Source organism: Rhinolophus hipposideros, assembly GCF_964194185.1.
Source record: "Rhinolophus hipposideros genome assembly, chromosome: 15".
NCBI lineage: Eukaryota > Metazoa > Chordata > Mammalia > Chiroptera > Rhinolophidae > Rhinolophus > Rhinolophus hipposideros.
This window is the reverse complement of record NC_138061.1, coordinates 19,199,205-19,220,412: the sequence shown is the minus strand read 5'-3', so window position 1 is coordinate 19,220,412 and position 21,208 is coordinate 19,199,205. Positions and strand designations below refer to the sequence as shown.

Sequence of the window (21,208 nt, the reverse complement as noted above, 5' to 3'; positions counted from 1 at the left end):
AATAGTCTTCCCATTTCCAGGAGACAGGCTACTACCTCCAGGTTTAATTTCATTTAGTCCCACTCAGATTGTTTTCCTGTCCAAATTCTTGCAATAATTCCCACTACCAACTGGATTAACACATATTCAAAGCCTTCTGCAGTATGGTCCCACCATTCCTTTCCAAACTAATTACCCACAATGCATACAGTTATCTTACGCTCCAGCCAAATGGAATCATGTACAATATCTCAATATTCCAGCTTTTCCTGCAAATCTTTTTGTGTGTGCCATCTCCCCCGGAATGTTTTTTCTCTACATTTGCTGCTAGAACCCTACTTATCCTTCATGATACTTCTTCAAGTCCACTTGTTTCAATATATTTTTCATGATTTCCCAATTAGGTGACTTTTTATTTTGAACTCCACCTCTATACCTTTTTTGAAGTAGCAAGACTTTCCATTTATTGGTCCTTACCATGTGTCAGGTGTTGTGCTAAGCGTCCTGTGAATATTATGTAATGCATCCCCCCCCCCCAAACACACACACACAATGACTCTATGATGCAATTATTACTATGCCTATCTTTGCAGGTGAGGACATATCACAGATTGGGGTCCTCAGGAGGCTGGCTCTGAGTTTGGCATTTGGGGTGTTTATTAAGGGTGTTCTTGGGATCAACAACTACGGGAGTGATGGGAAGGAAGTAGGAATGAGCAGAGGGAGAAGCTGAGCTGTGATCAAGGCAACAGTCCCAGGAGACCTTGCACGAAATGAGAATGGTGCTTCCGGTTTGTCTGAGGTTACACTGAGATAGCCGGGGCTTTATAGAGCTACATCAGTTAATCACAGGATGTGAGCACCCTGGAAAGGGACTTAACAAGGGGCAAGACAGCTGAAGCCTCTGCCCATAGCACTCCCCGCAGCTAAGACAGGACTCTTTCCCTGAGTGGGGATGCGGGCAATGAACCTCTATTTCTGTCACAGGACAGACGGTAGATGGAACAAAGTAAAACAGCAGCTCAAGGCCATCTAGGTAGTGAGTGGTGACGCTTAGTTTGGGGTCTTGGTCTGACCTAAAGCCTCTGTTCTTAACCAGTGCTCTACTGACTCCCTTCTCCCGACACTGTTTATACAGCAGCTCCTGTCTCAGCTAATCTCATACTGTTTTACGACCCTACTGGATTTTTAACTCAGAGATTATGTATCAACCATCCTCATCAAATAGAAAAATGTTTACTGAATGACTCAATTAAAGATTTCACTGTGAAAAGTCAACAGAAAAATCCCATTTGATGAGGAAAAGGCAACAGATTTTATACCCAATTCTGTTGTGTAATGAATAGAAAGGAAACTACAAATAAGTTGACCTCAAATTGTACCTCTTGCAGGGTTTGTGAAGGTACACTTGGCAATGTGGTAGGTACTTCAGGACTTAAGGAAATGGCCAAAGGCAGGCTGGGGCACTAGGAACCAGGGGCTGGCTCAGCTGCCTCTTAGGATTGGGTAACCAAGGAGTTTTCAAAAGCCCCTCCACCGATCACACCCTGTGCTGAGGGATACCGAGCCAACCTGTTTATTCTGCATTTAGCTGATTATGCTATGCACCAGCCTAGAAATATTGATAAGCAGTAAGTTCTAGCCTACTGGACAGCTGGAGGAAAGGTGAAGGCCCAGGGCAAATGATCCCTAGACAATGAATGTGAAATGAAATCAGCCTGGAAAACTGGTCACAGCTGTGCTAATGCCTGGTGGGCAAATCATCTAGAGGTGTTGGACAGCTGCCGGGGACATCTATAGGGACTTGGATTCCTAGAACACTATAGACCAAAAGGGGTGGGCAGTGGGTTCATTGAAGGGTGTGTAAGTCATCTCTTTCGGACGGCAGAGGAGACAAACCAGTTATCACATCGGGGCCAAACAGCTCCAAGGTCAGAAGGAGCAGACACAACTCATTCCAGTTGGGTCTGTAGTCTGGTAGCTTCGCCCTCTGATGGCCATAATGTTTACTTACCCATGATGCCATGGATGCTGAGAGTCATGAAGACAAAGGTGAAAGGGCATTTACCCAGAAGGGCATGAAAATACCCTTTCTGCATCCCACCATTCCACTTATCCCTGCTTTCCACATAATCAGGCAAAAGACGGCAGTAGAGTGGAGTGGTTATGACACCATGAAATCAAATTCAAAACTTGATGGTCTGACGCCCACGCCTGATTTTTAACCACATGACCTTGGGCAAGTTAGCTCTCTAAATTCAGTTTCCTCACCTGTCAAATGGGAATAATCATACTATCTACATCACAGGCTAGGTTTTCTGTGATTAAATGTGTTAACAATGCAAAGCACTGAGAAGAGTTTCTGAAATAATGTACATGCTAAATAAATATCAACAAAAATAAGGGTATGAATATGGGGAAGGCCAGCTCTTCGCTAAAAGGATGGATGCAAGATGGGTTTTCTAAGCAAAGGTTATCTGAATGCCTTTATCCCATATCTCTTTGTGTCATAAGGCACAAACATGTGTTGGGTGTGAGAAAGAACGTCCAAACAAAACCCTACATGGACTTTCCTTTGGGGCTAAGAACATACCCTCAGGAAAAATCTCTCAGCGCTGATTTTCTGGGTTTGTGCAATAACTCCCAGTAGCTCCCTGCAGATATCTGCGCTCTGTTAATTCCTGAGAGTGGACTAAACAGGGGAACATGTCTATAAAGAGGTATCTTCTCAAAACGTCAGTGACGTTGACTCAGAGGGATAAATCCCATCGCCTGGTTATTTTTCCCAGTAACCCCAGGGAGCTGTGTTTCATAGGTAAAAACCCAGACATTGGACTCGGACCCTTCACTTCATCATTTATTAGCTACGAGGCATTAGACAAGTCATTGAACTTCTCTGAACCTCAGTGGGTTCATCTGCAAAATGAGGACAATAATGCCTTCCTCTCAGGGCTGCTGTAGGAGAGAAATGACTTTAAAAGAACTGGGACATTGAAAGATGACTGACCATCATGTGTGGAGCACTTGCTGTGCTGCTATGCTCGCCATTCGTGGAGCTAGAACCTGGGCTGCTCTTACTAATTGGACCCACACTGTGTCTTTCAGTATTCTGCGCAGCAGCTGACTTCACACTTACTCATGGTTCATCATGAACCCTTCTATACGATTGTCACAAACTTCCATGTTCTTCTCTAAGGAGAGCTAAGGACCACATGTTTGTTCAGTTTCACTGCCCCTCATAGCATCTGTGATGTGTCTGCAAGCGTGGGGCTCAGCTATGCAGATATCAGGTCTCCCCCAGGCTCCAGATCTTTCCTCTCATTTCTTTGCACAATGATCTCCTCGCCATGATTCTCTTCAAGGACAGAGAGGAAATGTGCCTGAGCAAGAGAAGGAACTGTCTGCACTCACCTCTACCAGGGACCTTTTGATGACTCGGCTGATGTCCCTTCTCCACTCGGGAATGTCCGGGTTGTATTCGTCCAGGTTTGGAGAAAAGGACAGGCGGAGAGATCGAAATTCCTCTGGGGATATAACAGTAGAGTGATTACTCTAAGTCAAATAGCTCTCTCAAAAAGTTTGTTATACTTTATATTTTATGCAAAACCCTAATGGAGGGTTTCTTTTCCCCCACACTCACCAGGAAGACCCTACTACAAGAAAAATTCAATATCCCATTCCTGTTCCCTCCCAGCTCCTCATTTTCCAGGCCAAAGCCCTAGGCTCTGGCTTCTGCTGAGCTCGGCAGCTTTTGTCCATTGTTCCCAGTTTCAGATTCTACACTCCTGGACACTACATGACTTGGAGTGCCCTGAATGCATTGCAGGTTTATGACCCCCGGTCTTTGCACACACTATCCTTGCCTAGCATTCCCCATCCCTCCCAGCTTCCATGTATACAATATTTATGCTCTAGTTCAAGCATTTACTGACTGAATACCCTCTCCCACCATGTTTTAATGTTATTTTTTATGGCACACCTGTGTTTTGCACATACTTTGTTTTGCACATACTTTGTACATACATGTTTTGCACATGATTACATACTAATTATTAGATTACATAATTATAATTATTATTGCAGTCATTCTATGGCTATTTTGTGTTTGCATGAAATTTTTTTTAATGGAATTTTAAGCTCCTTAGGTCACGGGTTTGGTTAGCTGTCTCCACAGCCCCTGACTTAGTCCGGGTCCTCCAGGAAGTAGATAGAATTATAAAAGAAAGGGTTTTATGAGGAGAATCATCTCTGAGACAATATGGCAGGGAGCCAGAGAAGCTTGGAGCACCACGTCCATGGCACACTGTGATGAACGAAGGACACTTGCTGGAAGAGGGAGGAAAGATGAGTGACTGCTGTGCAGTCTGAGGGAGGTTCACAAAGACAGTGGGGAGTCCACCAGCGAAAGTTAGCCAGGGGAGTCCCCTGTGTCCCAGGAAGGTATCCACCTTCATATTCCTGTCCTGCTCAGTCATTGGCTGGGATCAGTCCATGGAAGGCATGGCCTTGGCCTTTGCATGGTGATGGGTTTCCCAGCACAGCCCTGGAGGTCTCAGCACAGCATTCGGCACATGGCTCCACACTGCATTTGGAATAACATTCAGATTCTTACCGTGGCCTTCGTAGTCCCGCACAAGCCCGTGCTTATTTTCTCTCCTTTGACTGACTTTCATGCTTTGCCACCAGCAACCTCAGCCATCCTCGCTTTCACCAGCTCAAACACCCTTCCTCATATGGCCTCATTCGTCCTTTTCACATTTCTTGCTATTTAAATTATTTTGTTTTCATTGTTTGTCTCCCACTGGAATATAAGCTTAATGAGGATGGGGCATTGTGGGCTCTCTGTAATTTCTGCCTTTACTTATTCAACAAACGTTTCTTTCTTGTCTGAAGCATGTGCTTGTGTTTCAGCAGGGGTTCAGCAACATTGGCAATGCCGATTACACATTCAGGAAATATAAAAGCCCACCTGTGCATCTCCTAATAATGCTAAAACTTATCGGACACAGCCTCTGACGACTCTTACATTATAAGGTGTGGATTGATGGCAGGCTATCCCAAAGATGTATTTTCCAAAGCTTGACTATTTTATGAGTCTCTGATCACCTATCTGAATATCACCACTTCAGTTCTGATAGAGAGTAAGGAAATGCATACTAATTAGTAGCATGGCAAATAGCACCCATTGAGTCCTAACTTTTCACTTTGAAGATACAAGTTTATGCATCAGTTTCACTTTCTTAGAACTTCTTCTCAAACTGCGGAAACTTTATCTAAAAGGGAAGATGTTTATCTGCATAAAAGGATACAGACTCCCTCTGTAATTACTTAGCATGCTAACTAGCAGAGCAGGGAGGGAGAATAACTGAGAAAAGTTATACTGAAGTCTATTCCACAAATAAGGGGTGCATGCAGGAGGACTGCAAAGGGAAACACCAATAATATATACCCATATACATACATATCCACATCTATATTATCTATCTATATGGTAGCTGCTGAGAGAGATACATCCTATCACTTTGGAAAATGTAATTGTAAATTTTTTCTCTTTGAGATGTAAATCTTCTATAAACCAGGAATGGCTTTCTCAACAACCTGGGAGACATCCCTTTGAATTGTGATCATCAAGAAGACAGGACTCCAGCCTCTGGGAGGGTAGGAGTCTTATTTCCATAAGCACCAATTAGCAAACACAGATGGCCTAATCACACTGATAATCCCCTCACCTCTGTAGTGCTCCAGTACTTCTCCACTAGCTCTCCCAAAAGTTTAAAACTCTCCCTGCCTTTTGTTTTAGTTGAGTTCAATGTTGCCGAACTCCCTGTGCTGCAATTTGCCTTTAATATGTCACAAATGTCATTAAAATTTTCTAGTCATACATATGAAACTCTGGAAAACTCATCTGACTAAAGATAAATTAGGGATGTTGGATGGCTCAGGAATCTGGTTAGAGGAGGGCGAGATCACTTCCCCTGCTCAAGCTTTTAATGAAGAGACCTTTTTAAATGAAGATAACCCGGTTGATTGTCTTTCAGATGATGCCTTTACAGAGATTTTTAGGAAGAGGGAAAACTCAACATAGCAAGGGGGTGGAAAGTGGTTAGAAACATTCCCTCTGAATTCAGATTTTTAGGCTCTGTTGATTATCCTTATCTCATATTTTCTCATTTGTAAAACAAGGATAATTATAGCATCTTTCTCAGAAGTTTGTCTCATAAGTCTGTTCAAGAAAACACATCATATATATCAAGTGCTTAGAACAGATGCTGGTCAGAGTGTGATCAATGTTAATTACTACCACTTCCAACACCATTATTGTCACTGGATCTGTCACTGAACAGTGCAATGACTTTAAGCCAGTAATTTCCCATTTCTGGCCCATAATTTCCTATCTGTAAAATGAGTAGTTGGACCAGATAAGCCCAAAGACCTTCTAGATTTAGAGTTCTCTCTGTGGTTCTAATGAGAATGTTGCTGATACACTTAACCAAGAGGACATCTGCTGGGCTAATGGGTCATCCAGGAAGAAAAGAGAAGAAAGAGAACGGCAAGTGGAAGAGACAGCTAAGTAGGGTGATTTCAGAGCACGGGCCCTGGTATAGATGGGCTGGGTTGGAAGCCCAGCTCCATGACCTACTAGCTGGGTCAGTCAGTTACCTCTCTGAAAAAATGAGAGTAATAATATCATCTACCCTATGCTAGCATTGTTAAGATTCAGTGCATGCCAGAGTGTAGACAGGAGATGGAGAAGGAAAGAGAGACAAAAATTCTCCTCCCTTTTGGCCACCTGGCTGGGAGGTTGCCTCACTGATGGGACCTTGTGAGGAAAACTAGTCCTGCTTTATTTTCACTTACTATTTGGGCTTATCACGCCTCTTGGGGTGGGGGAGGGAGGAAACTATGAAATCTAACACCCAGTCATGCGAGGAATATCATCCTGAGACATGTTCAAAGTTGCTTACAAATTACTTTCTGAATTTGAAGGTCAAGTTGGCAAGATGAGAAATGAAAAACAGAACCCGAGTCAGAATCAATTAATTCTGGAACTGGGGCAATTGATATTATCTGGACCACAAGCTAGTATCTGACTCTCTCTCTCTCTTTCTCTCTCTCTCTCTCTCTCTCTGTCTCTGTCTCTGTCTCTCTCTCTCTGTCACATATCTATCTATCTCATTCTCCTCCCCTCACTTTATCCCTCTCTCTTATACTCTCTCTTTCTGCACAGTATTTACTTTCCCTATCTATCTTCTTTTAAATTCTTGTTTCTTTTTCATTTTACTGTGTGTACCACTTCCATATTAACATTACAGTTTACATTTTTACCATCCACTCATAACATTTAGTGCATCCATCTGAAGCTTTCTATGAAGAAAATATGTCCCCAAATGAGATCAATTTGAATGAACTGTTTTTTCTTTTTTTTTTTGAACTGTTTTTTTCAATCACCCATTTTCAATCAATAATTTCCACTTCAGTAAATTTTCATTCCATCACTACTCTGACCATATTCAATTTCCCCAATCGATTGCAAAATTGTTCATACCAATGTCCAGTCTATGATGGTGCATGCCATCTGCTTGATAGGATCCTTCCATTGCTTTTTATCTAGCAGAAGTTTTTTATTTATTTATTTTTTGATACAGTTTTTTGGAAAGATTTTCAGAGTATTTATACATTGGAGATTCCTCTTAATAATCAAGACTTTAAAAGTTGAACTTTTAAAAAGAGCCTCAACATTCACCATTTTCTTTTAGAACAGGTCTGTGCTATTCAAACACCACCAAAATACCAAATGGAATGAAAGAGCCTTACACATCATGAAGGTCACTCTCCCTGACCTGAGGTGAGTGAGTGAATGGTCGCTCCATGTGCACCAGTCACAGTGAGAAAACAAAACCATAAACCCTCAGGGGTCTTGTGACCACAGTGTTGCTGGTGAAACACATCTTCCCCAAAGGAGGAGACCAGACCTGACTCAGCTCTACCTCAACTACTGCCCTTTGTGCTCTGGGTCATAAACTGGGTTAACCTCGGTGACCACGGGCACCCTGGTACCAAACAACTCCATCTGAGCAGGAGGGCGGCTCAGTGAAGACGGAGCACTCACCGTACACCGCGATGGTCTTGGTGTCCTGCAGGATGGCATTCCCTGCTGAGACCTGCACTGTGATGGTGTTCATCCCTTCGGAAGTAAACTTGAATGATATGCTTCCCTCCAAGGTGATCAAGGGCTAAAATAAACAAGTACACAGAGTGAGGGGAAGCTCTTCACTCGCAGATGAGATAGCTAGTTCTGAGCCACCAACAAGCTACTGCAATCAGTGCAGGCTCTGTCTGGAGAACCCAGTGCAACTGACTCCGTCTACACCTTCCCATCATCTCAAGTCCAGGCCAGAAAGTGGCTAGTTGAGCCAAGACTCCAAGCAGCTCTGCCCATTCCTTGTGAATTTGACACTTCTCTTCCCGTACCACAATGACTGAGGGCTAGGAAGACTGATATCCCACATGATGGTGGGATATATGTTCATACGTACATCTTTATGGATGTACTTGTGTATTAGGTTGGGGCGAAAGTAATTGCAGTTTTTTGCAATGATTTTTAACCTTTTAAACCGCAATTACTTTTGCACCAACCGAATACATCTTTACGGATAACCTACTTGTGTCAAGCAGATCCTTTAACCCAAGGAAACGTTCAAATCAGACCAAAACAGAGGGCTGATATTAATCCAGATTTAAGCAGTAGTCACTGGAAATCTATCAGCTGCCAGTTGTTCATCTCCAGAGTGTACTGTTTATAATAAATTATAATGGAACACAGCAACCATGGACGCCAACACCACACCAGTTAGACAGGCATGACCTGGTGTGGCTCGGCTTCCTTCGAGAAACCTTATCAGCAATTTCCTAGAAGGAGCTGCTCTGGAAACAAGTATTAATTGGACAGTGGTTTGAGGACTAAAGAAAAAAAAAAAAAAAAAGAACAAGAAAAGAAAGAAAAGATTTGGAGTTGTGCCTGTAATACAATTGGATGCGGGGGCCCTAAAGGAAAAAAATTATTAGCCTACTGACCTCCTTCAACTCACTCCCTGCAATCATTTCATTCCTGTCTTTTCTTAATTAATTTTAAAGTCAAAATTCATTTAACTCCCTGTATGGCAAAGAGAAGACTAAAGGCAGCACAAGAAGTCTACTCAACATGGTCTGTTGAGAATTCAGTTTTCTACTGAAAGATAAATAATAGGAGACGTCGAAAAAGTGGTTTCATAGTTTCCTTCCTGTACATAGTCACCTTCCTGTACTAGCTTTCAGAAGAGTGACAACGTTTTCTGCTCCTCCACTGTGGGTAGTGGGTCCCACTTCGGCTGAATGTACGTGCATCATTTCGGAAGTAACAAAGAAAGGGCTACTTTTCAGCTTAGTTATGTTAGCAGCGGTGAGAGACTCCTTCCACTGTCAGGCTTGTAGCCGGGTCTAGGGCCAGGGAGGTTCCTTCCTGGCCTGTGCAAAATTATGAGTCGGTCTCAAGTTAAAGCCAACATTCAGCTCTGGGGTAAAAAAGATTTGCATTAAAATAAAATGAATTGCATTGGAAGAGCAAAGTCATCAAGTGAAAGCCACAATGCTGAAAGAAGGAGGGCCTTTCCAATCCAGGGCAGTCTGTCCTGGGGCCCTGTGTGGAGGGAGGCTATGGGTAGCTTGGTCCTCCTGACTAAATGGGGAGGCAAATTTCAGTTTCTGAGAATGGAGTGATTTCGACACTGAAACAGAGCATGCTGCCTGGTGTGAGAAGAGTAACATTCATGGAGGCATCGGAAAGCCTTGGATCTGGCCTCTGCATGGAGCAGCTGAATCCGAGATTGGAGCACATCCCTTTGTCAGTGTCATCCTTACTTTTTTTCATCTGCAAAATGAGGGATTTAAGAGTAAATGAGGGTAAGGGCTTTACTGGTTTTAAAATGGCTGCTGACTTTTGATCACAGGGAATGTTTTGGGAAAACATACATGGGAAGGCTGACTTAAAGAAGAGATCTGTCTGATGCAGGGTGAGAGAGCATTTAAGGGTTGGGGGGTAATGGGCCTCTGTTGCTTTTCCCTCACCAGTACCCATTCACCCCTTTTCCTTTGGAGACAATTCCCTCCCTTGTCTTGGTCCCTGTGGTTCTAAATAGGCTGACTTTAATACCTCTCTTTCCACCTCCAGCAATGTGATCAAGGCCTAGCCAATGATACTCCATTCCAGGACTTGTGTTAGAATTTTTTAGAAAGTTACTTTCTCCGCTCAGCTGCAAGGGTATAGAGCCCGAGCTGCTGCTAAGGGTCACTGCAAAGGAAAGTCCAGCTGGAGAAGAACGCCAACACAGAGGAAGGCAGAGGCAAGAGACAGGGGGCGGAGCGGAGAGAGAGAGACAGAGAGACAAACAGCACAGATTGATGAGATCACTGGTGCACACAGAGCCTGCTGGCCCCGCAGCGAGGCCTACCCACAGACTCTTGAGTTAAATAAACCATTTCATTCCTTTTTTGGCTTCAGCCAGTTTGAGCGGAGCTGCCCGTAGGCCCCCAGGGGAAGGCCGACCCACCTCCGTGTTGTTTCCGTACCACCACACATAAGTGAGGGTGCCCACTTGGCTGGGCCACAGCACTGCCGTCGCATTGACCTCTTTGTTCTTTGTGGTGACAAAGGGAAGAGACAGATGGACGTGCTCCAGGGGACCTGAGGCGCAAGAGAAAAGAAGAGGCACAGAAAGAGAAGAGCTTGCTTTGCTTTTCCTTCCCTGCTCTGAAGAGAATGCATATTATGCCTGGAAGCCTCTGAAACATCATAGTCATGTTTCCTGAGGGAAGTGCACAGGTGCTTTTTCTACTTTGGAGAAAGAGATATAGTGGGAATGATTGTGTCTTAACATTTTGCATTTACTGACTTTCTTCCAGGCCTAGAACCGGAGTTATTTATGTGTACAAGTTTTACAATGGACAAGTAATTTATGAAGTCCTTAAATGAACAGGCGTAATATAGGATTTCATGGAGAGATGCTGTCTTTCCAAGAGGTTATACCCTTGGTGGTAAACCAGGATTGTGAAACTCTCACAGAATCTGTGTTGGGCAGTGGGGGAGCAGAAGACTGTGGAACAAAGCCCCAAACCACTCTACACATAATTATCCTTTACTATTTACTGGAGTTGAAGGATCTGTGTGTGTGTAAAAGTGTGTGTTAGTGTGTGAGACTGCACATGAGTACTTGTATGTGTCTGTATGTGCATGTCTTTAAAGCTGCCTGATTAGGCAAGCACAGAACAAATTGTGTTTGGTGTTGACTTAAGCTTGTCCAGCACAAAAGAATCATGAGTGGGTAGATAGAGCTCTGTGGTTCTCAGAATGAGCTCATTTAAAAAAAAAAAAAAAAAAGATGATTCTATTTATGGAGGCCATTAAACCAGAAAACTTAATCAGATGAACAAACACATAAACTATGAATATCCTCTTCATAGAGAACGACTAGGACATTTCCTATGATGGCTGATCTTCTTTTTGTTCCCAGTCAAAATGCAGTTCCTTCCAGGCTAAACAGCACAAAAATCTACTACCCCCACCATTAGTCCAGGAGGTAGAAAAGAAAGCGGAACCGCAGACCTTTCCATTTGGTTTAATCACTGCCTCTTCCTCGGCTTGACCTTTAAACCCGTTTCCTAGAGTACAGTGTTTGGCCTTTTTCTCCCTCCATATACTCTTCTACTGAATAATATCATTCTCACCCTGACCTTCAATCATAAACTACATGCTTAGGGCTCTCAAGCCACCTTCTTGACTACAGACTCAATTAGCAGCCGAATATTCCTGGGGAACCCATTATTTCCCCCACTGCCCATTCTGGATTCTCCATATCTTAAAGAATAAAACCAAAGTTTACTTCGGGGACCATGCCAGAAGCTGAAAGTCCACCTACATTCCTATTTCTTGCCACCCACATCCACTTAGGAAACCATTGATTTGGCTTCATAAGTATCTCTGTAGAGCTCTGCTCACCCTCCCCAGTCCTGCTCTGGTTCCTGCACTGAGCTGCCCTCTCACCAGGACCACTACAACTCTTTTCCGACTTTCCTGCCTCTAATGTCTCCCTACTCTGATCCACCTTGCTACTTTATGGGCTCAGTGCCTGCCTCCCTCAACAATATATACACTGCACCAAGTGCCAGGTGTCCCCGGCACCTAGAATAAAACATATGCTCCAGGGTGAGGGTAGAGCAAGTGCACAGACTTTGAGGAGGATGTGGCTTCCCATGTTTGAGGAATAGCAAGAAAACCCAAAGGGTACAGGTGGAGAGAGGGAGGGAACAAGTGGACGCCAATGAGCTCTAAGAGGTATTCAGGACAGAGCATGCCTGCCTTGTAGTATGCATATGTGTGTTTTCATGAATTCCTTCCTGCATGTTTATACAATTATGCATTCAGACAAATGTGTGGAACTTATCCTTCAGATTCCCACATCCTCTTGCATTCATTTACTTCTTACATGTTTAACATACCTAGTTCCTGCCGCCCCCAAAACCTGTCTTTTATGAATTCTCTTCTGCACCTGGGATACGGTCTGCCCTAACAGAGCTGCAGAAGAGAACCTCCAGCCCCTGGAGGCCTCCAGCCGGCTGGCCCCACGAAGCCCAGAGCTGAACAAGCTGGCGAGGGAGCTTCCGAAGCCAGGTGCCTGTGATGCACAAAAGGGACGGCAGGTGGCAGTGCATCACTCCGTACGAATCTTCCTGGCAAGGTGGTTGAGGGAACAGCAGAATTAACTCGCGCAAATTGGGTTTCCCTCCTCTTTTCTTGTTTAGCCCTCCTGTGCAGCAGAAAACACCACGCCTGTGTGTGTGTGCACGCGTGCGCACATGCACTGACCTGCTTTTAGAATTTGTTCTGGAGGCCTCTGACCATCAAATTAAATATTGTATATGCATTATATTGCTGATTGTCTGAAATGCTTAAAAATCCACTAGAAGAAAAACAGTAATTCAGAGTATAAAGATGAGATCCTAAAACAGAATTACACATCAGTGTTCGCAAGGACCCTTCTAACCTGTTCAAAGCAGATTACGATGCCGCAGTCCAGGAGTTCTCATTCAGGAGGTCTGTGATGGGGCCCAGGACACCACATTTTTGTCCTGTAACTTTGGGGCGGGTGACTCATTAAACCACACTTTACAAAACTTGCGTATGATATTTGCTGGCCAATATAATGATCATGTGAAAAGTTGCAAAATTACACAGGTTTCAAGAAACTGATCACTACTCTAAGATGGGGACAGAAAGACATCTGCAAGTGACACCTGCGTAAAGTAGTTGAAGAGAAAGGTTTGGGAAGAGCTAGAATATCCACTTCATTTTTTTTCCCTCCATTCTGCAAATTTACAGTTTTCAGTGATTTTTTTCCTGCATGACTGGATTAGATAGGATAGCTTTCTGAACAGAAATCTGCATGTTCTCTAAATTCTCTGCCCCCACCAAGGCAACACTGCCTGCACTATGTGTCTTATTAGTCTGCAAAGAAGCAGAGCAGAGTGAATACTTTCCCCAAGGAATTTCCAACTGTCAGGCTACAACAGATTATCCAGCTGCCAGCCCTCTCCCGGGAAACTTATAGCTAGAACATCATCTCCATTTGTTTCTGATGACCTCTGCAAACCCCTCTGCAAAGCCTCTGATTTGGAATCAAATCACCTTCTGAACTGGAGAGTGGAGGGAGTGTGTTCAAGACCAGCAACGGGGGAAGGGAGAAAACCCCAGGCAGGAGGGCGGGGAATGTTGGGTGAGACGGGCAGAAGGCAGGCTTGGCAAGCTGAGTCAAGACTTGCTGCTCAGAACCCACTAAGCACATGTGCACAGGCTGTTTTGTGATAATGGAAAATCAAGCTTTACCAGTTGAAGGCGCACAGCATACCTGTTTCCCCGAAAATAAGACCTAGCTGGACAATCAGCTCTAATGCGTCTTCTGGAGCAAAAATTAATATAAGACCTGGTCTTATTTTATTATAAGACCGGGTCTTAATATAACATAACATAACATAACATAACATAACATAACATAACATAACATAACATAACATAACAAACATAACAATATAATATCAGGTCTTATATTAATTTTTGCTCCAAAAGACACATTAGAGCTGATTGTCCAGCTAGGTCTTATTTTCGGGGAAACACAGTAGTATGCTCCACGGAGCCTTTAACAAAATGTACCCTGTATCACATGATACAGAAAAACACCTAGGCTCAGAGAGAAAGAGTGACCTGTGCAGGAGTTCAGGCCAGCATCTGGACCTTACAACTCCCAGCTCAGTCCAGTGCTCATTTTTTGTTTTAGCTAAAAGCCACCTACAGCTCCCCCATCCTGGCACTGTGGCACCAAAAACTGCCATGATATCCTTCAGGTTTGAGATCTGGGGAAGTGTGAATCAATTATGGTCTGTTTCTGACTTCCTGTCAGTGTAAAATAATGTTGAAGTCATGGTACTTCTCCAATCCTTGTTTCCTCCATCTGAAAGAAAGGGCCAGTGTTGCCTGTCGTGATACAGCGTTGGGATAGGCAAGAGTTCGTGTGCGTAGTTAGGCAAAATGGGTCCTGTAGGAGAGAGGCACTAAGCAGAGGTGTCAGAACCTGCTGAAACTGCTCATGACATGGGTTTTAGATGTATGTGAGTTAATGGACGTTTGTAAATAATCCTTGATAATATAGTTAGTACAAAAGAGTTAATTCTTTTCCCCAAGGCCAGGCCTAGAAAGGGGTTCTATTCTGTGAGTCATGCTTATCCAACCGCTGAACCCAAGATGAGTCTAACAAAATTAATACTGAACACAAAAGTTTCCATTACAAATGATCTTTCACTACGGTTAAGGTCAAATCGTTTAGCTACTCAACTAAGCTAATGAGACAAAAAAATTTTAAAAATGCAAGTGAACAGAGAAGCCCATTTCTTTTAGAAGTTGTGGCTTCAGCAACTTTTAAGCTTGAGTGGAGGCAAGCTCTGGGCTGTTTTTCTTCCCAGGATTTAGTAAACCCGGGAGAGGAACCCCTCAGGAACATGATCGTTTTTAGGGGTGGGAACGAGTCCTCAGAGTGACCAGGATGGTGAGTTGTGGATGATCTCTATGAGAGACTCTGGAAAACTAAGACAAAAAGCTGCTGCTGAATTTTAAATCAGTATCTACATGTGGTTAGAGTATGGTAGATGTTTGATCTGTATAGGGAATGTGGAATAAAATGACTGTAATTCTGAAGGGGAGCAGCTCTCTCACAAAAATCCATTGCAGAATAAGCGGTGGAAAATGACACGCTGCTAGGTAGGCGGCCAACCTCAGCAAATGTATTGTCATTTGTGTTGCAAGTTATTTTTGCTAATAATAACCAATGTTTGTGATATAAGTTTTATGATTTTTCCGATGATATCATCAGTTGAGATTACTTCTTGGTAAGAGGCAACTCCAGAAATTCTATATAGGACAGCTTAGGGGCTGACAGCAGGAAGGGGGCATATGGAAGGTGTCGTGAACTTAATGTAGTGGTGTAGCAAATACACTGCTTCTAACTTAAGTGTTCATGTTCCTTCAGGGTGACCTATAAAGATGTGAAGGGGGGATCAGGGCTGGGGGAAACTCAGTTCCTCTAACCCCAAACCCCTGTTGGCCCTGACAATGACCTTCATGATCAAAAGCTGGGATTGGAGACAGACCTGAGTCTGCAACCTGGCTCTGCCAGGTAGTAGGTCTGCAACTTCAAATGGGTTATTTAAGCTCTCAGAACCTCCAGTTTTTTTCAAGTTAAACTCCACACATGCCTTTTACTTGGAAGCATCTTTGGGGGCTTCTTTGCAAGTAGGGTTTCTAGTAGTACCTATACTTCATAGGGTTCGTTGGAGGAGTGACATCATTCATACACACAAACAGCTTGTTTAGCATAAAGCTTGGCACCCAGGAAGAATAAAAAACAAAAACAAACAAACAAAAAACGCTTTACCTGTAAAGAGGGAGCTGGAGTTGGCAAATGGGGAATCTTGCCTATTTAGGGACCCTCACACACCTACCCTAAGAGGCATTCATGGCACTGTTTTTGCTAAACACAACTTAGGAATTATCATTGTCTCTTCATACTTGGTACACCTTTGGATTCCTCAGTGGGAGAAAAGCTTGAACATTTCTTGGAACTATTTCCTAGTGTGGCTTCCTTAACATAGGTTACGCTCTTTCCCTCTGTATCATTTTCTGTCTAACAACAAATCATCCACAGAGAAAGCCCAGGAAACACACTTGAAAAAAAAGGGAGCAACAGTCTAAAAGAATATCAATAGCAAAACATAATATGGGAGAAGAATAATCAGATAGGGAGAAATTCCTTTCCTTGTGCTAATTCTCAATTGTCGTGCGGGGGATCCTGCTCCCTGCGCCATTTGTCACGTAGGGTCTCAGCTCCCGCTCCCCACATAAGAACGCAGGATATGGCTAGGCCAAAAAGGAACACCCACGGAGCCATAGGTAGGGGAGTCATATCACTATGGTCTCACTGGAGGCTGGGTTCACACGACGTGTGACCTGCTGTCCGCTCTGCTGCCAACTGACCGACTCTCCTTGACTCTCCTTGACTCTCCTCCACTCTCCTCCACTCTCCTCCGCTCCCCTTCGTAGCCGCGGCAGTTATATCAGTGGCCAATGGCTCAACGGTTACAGCTGACGGCCAACCAGCCACAGCTGATGGCCATCTACTACCCTAGCCAGCACCTCTCCACATGAGGCCGAGAGCCTGGAAACTGCTCTCTGGGGCTCTGTCCCCACATCAATGCATTAGATTGGGCCATACATGTAGCTTGTTTTTGAACATTTCTGACCCTCCTGCCCAAAAAAGACACATTCATATTCAATCAAAGAGCTCAGCCAGTTGCTTGGGCCTCGCCCCCAGACACAGGTGCTGTATCTTAGTGGCATCTGGAAGAGGCATAGTAAGTGCAGTGAAAACAATTTGAAGCAACCTGGAGTCCAGGATCATTCAAATTCCACTCTCTGATTTTCTTTTTACATGCTCCCTACTTGGCTCTCTTATTCTCCTTTCCTTTCCTGCTACATAGAAAGCTTCTAGATATGAAAGTTTGGACTCCATTTTAAAAGGACACAATATTTAAGTTACGTCATAAAGCAACAGCAGTAATAACATACAAGTTACATGTAAGTACAGGACGGCGCTGTCAGAGCCGAGACTGTTGTCCACCTGCACGATCACTCGGAAGATGCCCACGTTGTGGTAGACGTGCTTGATCCCATCTTCCATGGAGCTAAGGTTGACGTAAGACACGGCGATGCCATCGCCGAAGTCCACTTGGATGAATGTCCTCTGCACGTCACCCTGAAAAACAGCCCGACATCAGAGGAAAGGGAAATCCGTGCTTGGCTGTTTCTGTTCTAGGGGCTGGGTTGTCTTGGTCTCTGGCTCAGGCACAGAGGCAGCCTGGCTCTCTCCTACAGCTGGGAGGATCTGTCTGTGTTTGACAGAATCCTGGTGACATTCCCTGGCAGACGGACGTTTACTAAGATGGATGTTCTCCAAACCTGAAGGGCACCGACAATCCAAAGTTTCCAGATTTGGAAAATTAAGAGTTTGATTATCATTTCCAATTTGATATTCAATGCCTTTGAAGGCTTTGTTTATAGTCTTATCATGCCATAAAAAAAAAAAAGAAAAGAAAAGAAAGAATGAAAGAAAAGAAAGGTGTACACTCAGTTTGAAATACTCCACTTACCTGACATGGTCATGGACCTCTTCCCACGTGTTCAAGACCCCTAAGCACCCTTCGTTATTTCTGGTTCCCTAACCAGGATGAAGGAAGGGTAGAAGACACCTTGTCTTACAACTGATATGGCATTAGACTCAGTCCTATTGTTATTTAAGATAATGGTAGTTAATTATTTTATAGTTCAGTATTTTCTACTATCAAAATGATCTCATTTTATTCTTCACAGAATCTTAATCTGGAGAGAAAAGCAGGCAATGTTCATCCATTTTAAAGATCCAAAAGCTGCAGTCAAGAGAGGCTTAATCATTTGTTCAAGGTTCACAAAGCTAGTTAGCAGCAGTCCTGGGATTTGAACCCATCTCTTTGGATTGCATTTCATTCATTGTACGTGGGTAAAGCATTGACAACTCCTCCAGTCTTGAGTCCTAGTGTGCCATTCACAACCTAGGTAATTTCATGCATGTCAGTCAGCTTCCTTTGGTCTCAGAGCCCTAATCTATGAAATGGACCTAATACCTTCTTGTCTTGACTCAAAGAATTATTATAAAAGATATGTGAGGGTTTAGTAATCTGTAAAATTCTATACTAAAACAAATGACTGCAAAAACAATGCAACTGTAGAAGACTTGCAATGCCCCTTTCAAAGCTTGATTAGAATCACAGGCTTCTAAATTTCTCTCATGTTTGCAGGAGAAGATAGAGTCTGATTCATAAAATCCCAGACGTGAAAAATAACCTTTGGAACTACAGTCAAGATTCTTAAGGAACAAAGTTTCTTAGATCCAACTGACAAAATCCAGATTTTCTCACACACAGCCCATACTTTAATACATTTTTTTGTTTGTTTATTTTGCTAGCATTTCCTATTTTGGGGGGGAAACAACTTTGAACTAGACATGTATTTTCGATTAAGTAAGGTTCATATGGTATCATATTTTTTGAAAAGGCCAAGTTTAAAATGCTGACATTTAAAAGATTAATTCACAGGGAAAGGAAAAGCAGTTCCAATCCTATGAATCTACGTGACCTACTCTTCTGATCTATGCCCAGTCAAGCATTGCTTGGCGGGGAGATGACAGCTAACTCTAAGGAAGGACATGGTCAAAAATTCCCCCCGAGGGTAGGAAAAAGAAAGTCCATTCAGAACTACAAAAGAAACATCCACAAGCCTGGACTTTGTGCAAATACTTGAATTCCCTTCACTAATAAATAAAAATGTCAACTATTCTTGCTGACTTGTCCTTCATTTGGACAACCAACTTGGACTGATCAATTTCTCATTCTGTTTGTGGTCAGTTTCCACTCCCATGTTTTCTGGATTTTCAAGCCAGCCAACCCTAGGTTGAGAGAGAAGTGTTGAGTGTTCTTTGTCAGGACAGAGTAGATATCAGGTAGGAACCACCATTTGCAAGAAGACAGAAGGAAGGACCTCTGTCATGCTGCTCTTTTGGCCTGATAGCATTCCGAATTCTCCACTCATGACAATATTCTCCATGCATTTAATAGGTGAAAGGAGGGAGTTATACAGTGTTTGGACTACGCATCAGTAGAGATGCTGTTATAGAAGAATCAGACTTTTAGAATATTAGGCCAGGTATTAGGGCATACATACAAATATATCTGAGTATATTTATATGTACTGAACTTACCACACACCTGAGAGCCCCCATAGGCAAAGGCATGGAATTACCCAGGGACTCCTGATGTGCACACAGGTCTCTGGATTTGGAGCTTTATACCAGGAGACAAGAGCATCAAGGAGCCAATTCTGAGAGCTGAAGGCAGCAGATTTCATCCCTGTTGCTGTGGTTTTGCTCGCTCAAGTAGAACAAATAGGGTCCCATGCCTTTGCCTTCAGAGGCTGTGAGGTGCTTGGCAAGCCTAATACCACTGTAACTCATCGCTTTGGGCTCATCCATCACTTTTGGAAATCATCAGCCTCTGGCTTCCTTGGGCTGTAATTACCACTGAGGCAAGGATTGCAACTCCTTTCAGAATATAAGAAGCAGGGCAAAGGGAAGAGAGCCGAAATCCTAGATCACTATTTGGTTAGGCATGCTTGCCTGGCTTTAACTCACTCTCTGGTCATTCCACCAACCAACCAACCAACCAACCAACCAACCAACCAACCAACCAACCAACCAACCAACCAACCGGCAGATATTTACTGAGTGTCTGTCTTGTGTCAGGTACTAAATGGGAAAACACTGGTAAGTAAATTATAACCAAACAAACAAAACAGATGTGGTCTGGGCTTTCATGAGCATACAGACTACTAGTGAGACAGATGGACTTAAGATAAATAATCTCACTAATAAATAAAATGTTATTACAGGGGATAATATGAAGGAGAGTGCACAGCATTAGAAGCGTGTACAACAGTAAGAGGTGAATAGCTGGAAATCTGATCTGATTGAGAACATCAAGGAAGGCTTTCCAGAAGAAGTGATATCTAAGCTGAGAGGGCCTAAAGAAAATAAATAAATTAACCAAACAGATGGAGGTGAGTTGTCCAGGCAATGGGCTCAGGGGGAACAGATGTGTAAGGGCCGTGTGGCAGAAGTGGGTGACACAGCTAAAGGAGGTGGAAGATATAGGCACACCAGGACCACATTACGAAATGAAACTGGAGGGGAGTGAATGACATTTTAGGACTTGTAGGTTGATGTTCTGATTTTGACATTTCTCCTAAGAGCAATGGGAAGTCATTATAGTGTTTTAAGCAGGGATTTGAGGGAAGATGGCAAGATGATATTTATAATTTAAAAAGATCACTCTGGTTACAATATGGAGGATGAACTGGAAAGACGCCCAAGTATTCTGAGAAGCCAAACGGGGTAGTTTGGGGTACATGGTGATAGACTGAAATACAGGTTGTTACATGCACTTTCCTGTCAAAATTAACTCCCGAAGTTTATTGGTTTTGAAAGCAGTGAATCTCAACCTTTGATATCAGCATCTCTTAAAGAAATTAAGAGAAAAATGCTGATGTCCAGCTACCATCCAAGACCCACCTTTGGGCTTGGAGCCTCTGGGGCGGATGTTGGTCTGAGCCAAAGGTTGAGGCCCTTGGGTTCAGATTCTTGAACATTAGCTTTTCTTGTGATTGAATCCATCTGAAGATGTATTTAGTACAGGACAAACTGATGCTATTCTTATTCAATTTTGGTATAATGGTAAAGTTTCCCCAGGATGTTTTAGGATTCTAAGTCCTAACCATGCATGAATAAAGCCAGTAATGGAAGACCTGAACCCATTGTTAGTGACTGGTGCACAATCACCAACAGAAGTTCCACAATGCATGTTAACTTCTTAGGAAAACGAGTTGCTGGACAATATGAGGGTAGTTTGTGGACTGAGACGTGCCCAAATGACTGTATCTTCAGCATCTAATACAGTGCGTGCCGATGATTCTTTTTTTTTTTCAAATCCATTTTGAATATTGTGTGTC

The 21,208-nt window shown here is 43.3% G+C and overlaps 1 protein-coding gene across 6 annotated transcripts in view; it reads right to left on the bottom strand.

Moving 5' to 3' along the window:
- SORCS1 (sortilin related VPS10 domain containing receptor 1) overlaps positions 1–21,208 on the bottom strand; it is a 471,564-nt gene that overhangs the window by 32,430 nt on the left and 417,926 nt on the right. For all 6 annotated transcript variants that reach the window (XM_081074044.1, XM_081074043.1, XM_081074040.1 and 3 more), the window contains 4 exons: positions 17,183–17,369; positions 10,566–10,699; positions 8,090–8,213; positions 3,391–3,503 (listed from right to left, as the gene is read on the bottom strand). In XM_081074044.1, coding sequence (XP_080930170.1) covers positions 3,391–3,503; positions 8,090–8,213; positions 10,566–10,699; positions 17,183–17,369 — 558 coding nt within the window. The remainder of the gene's footprint in view (positions 1–3,390; positions 3,504–8,089; positions 8,214–10,565; positions 10,700–17,182; positions 17,370–21,208) is intronic.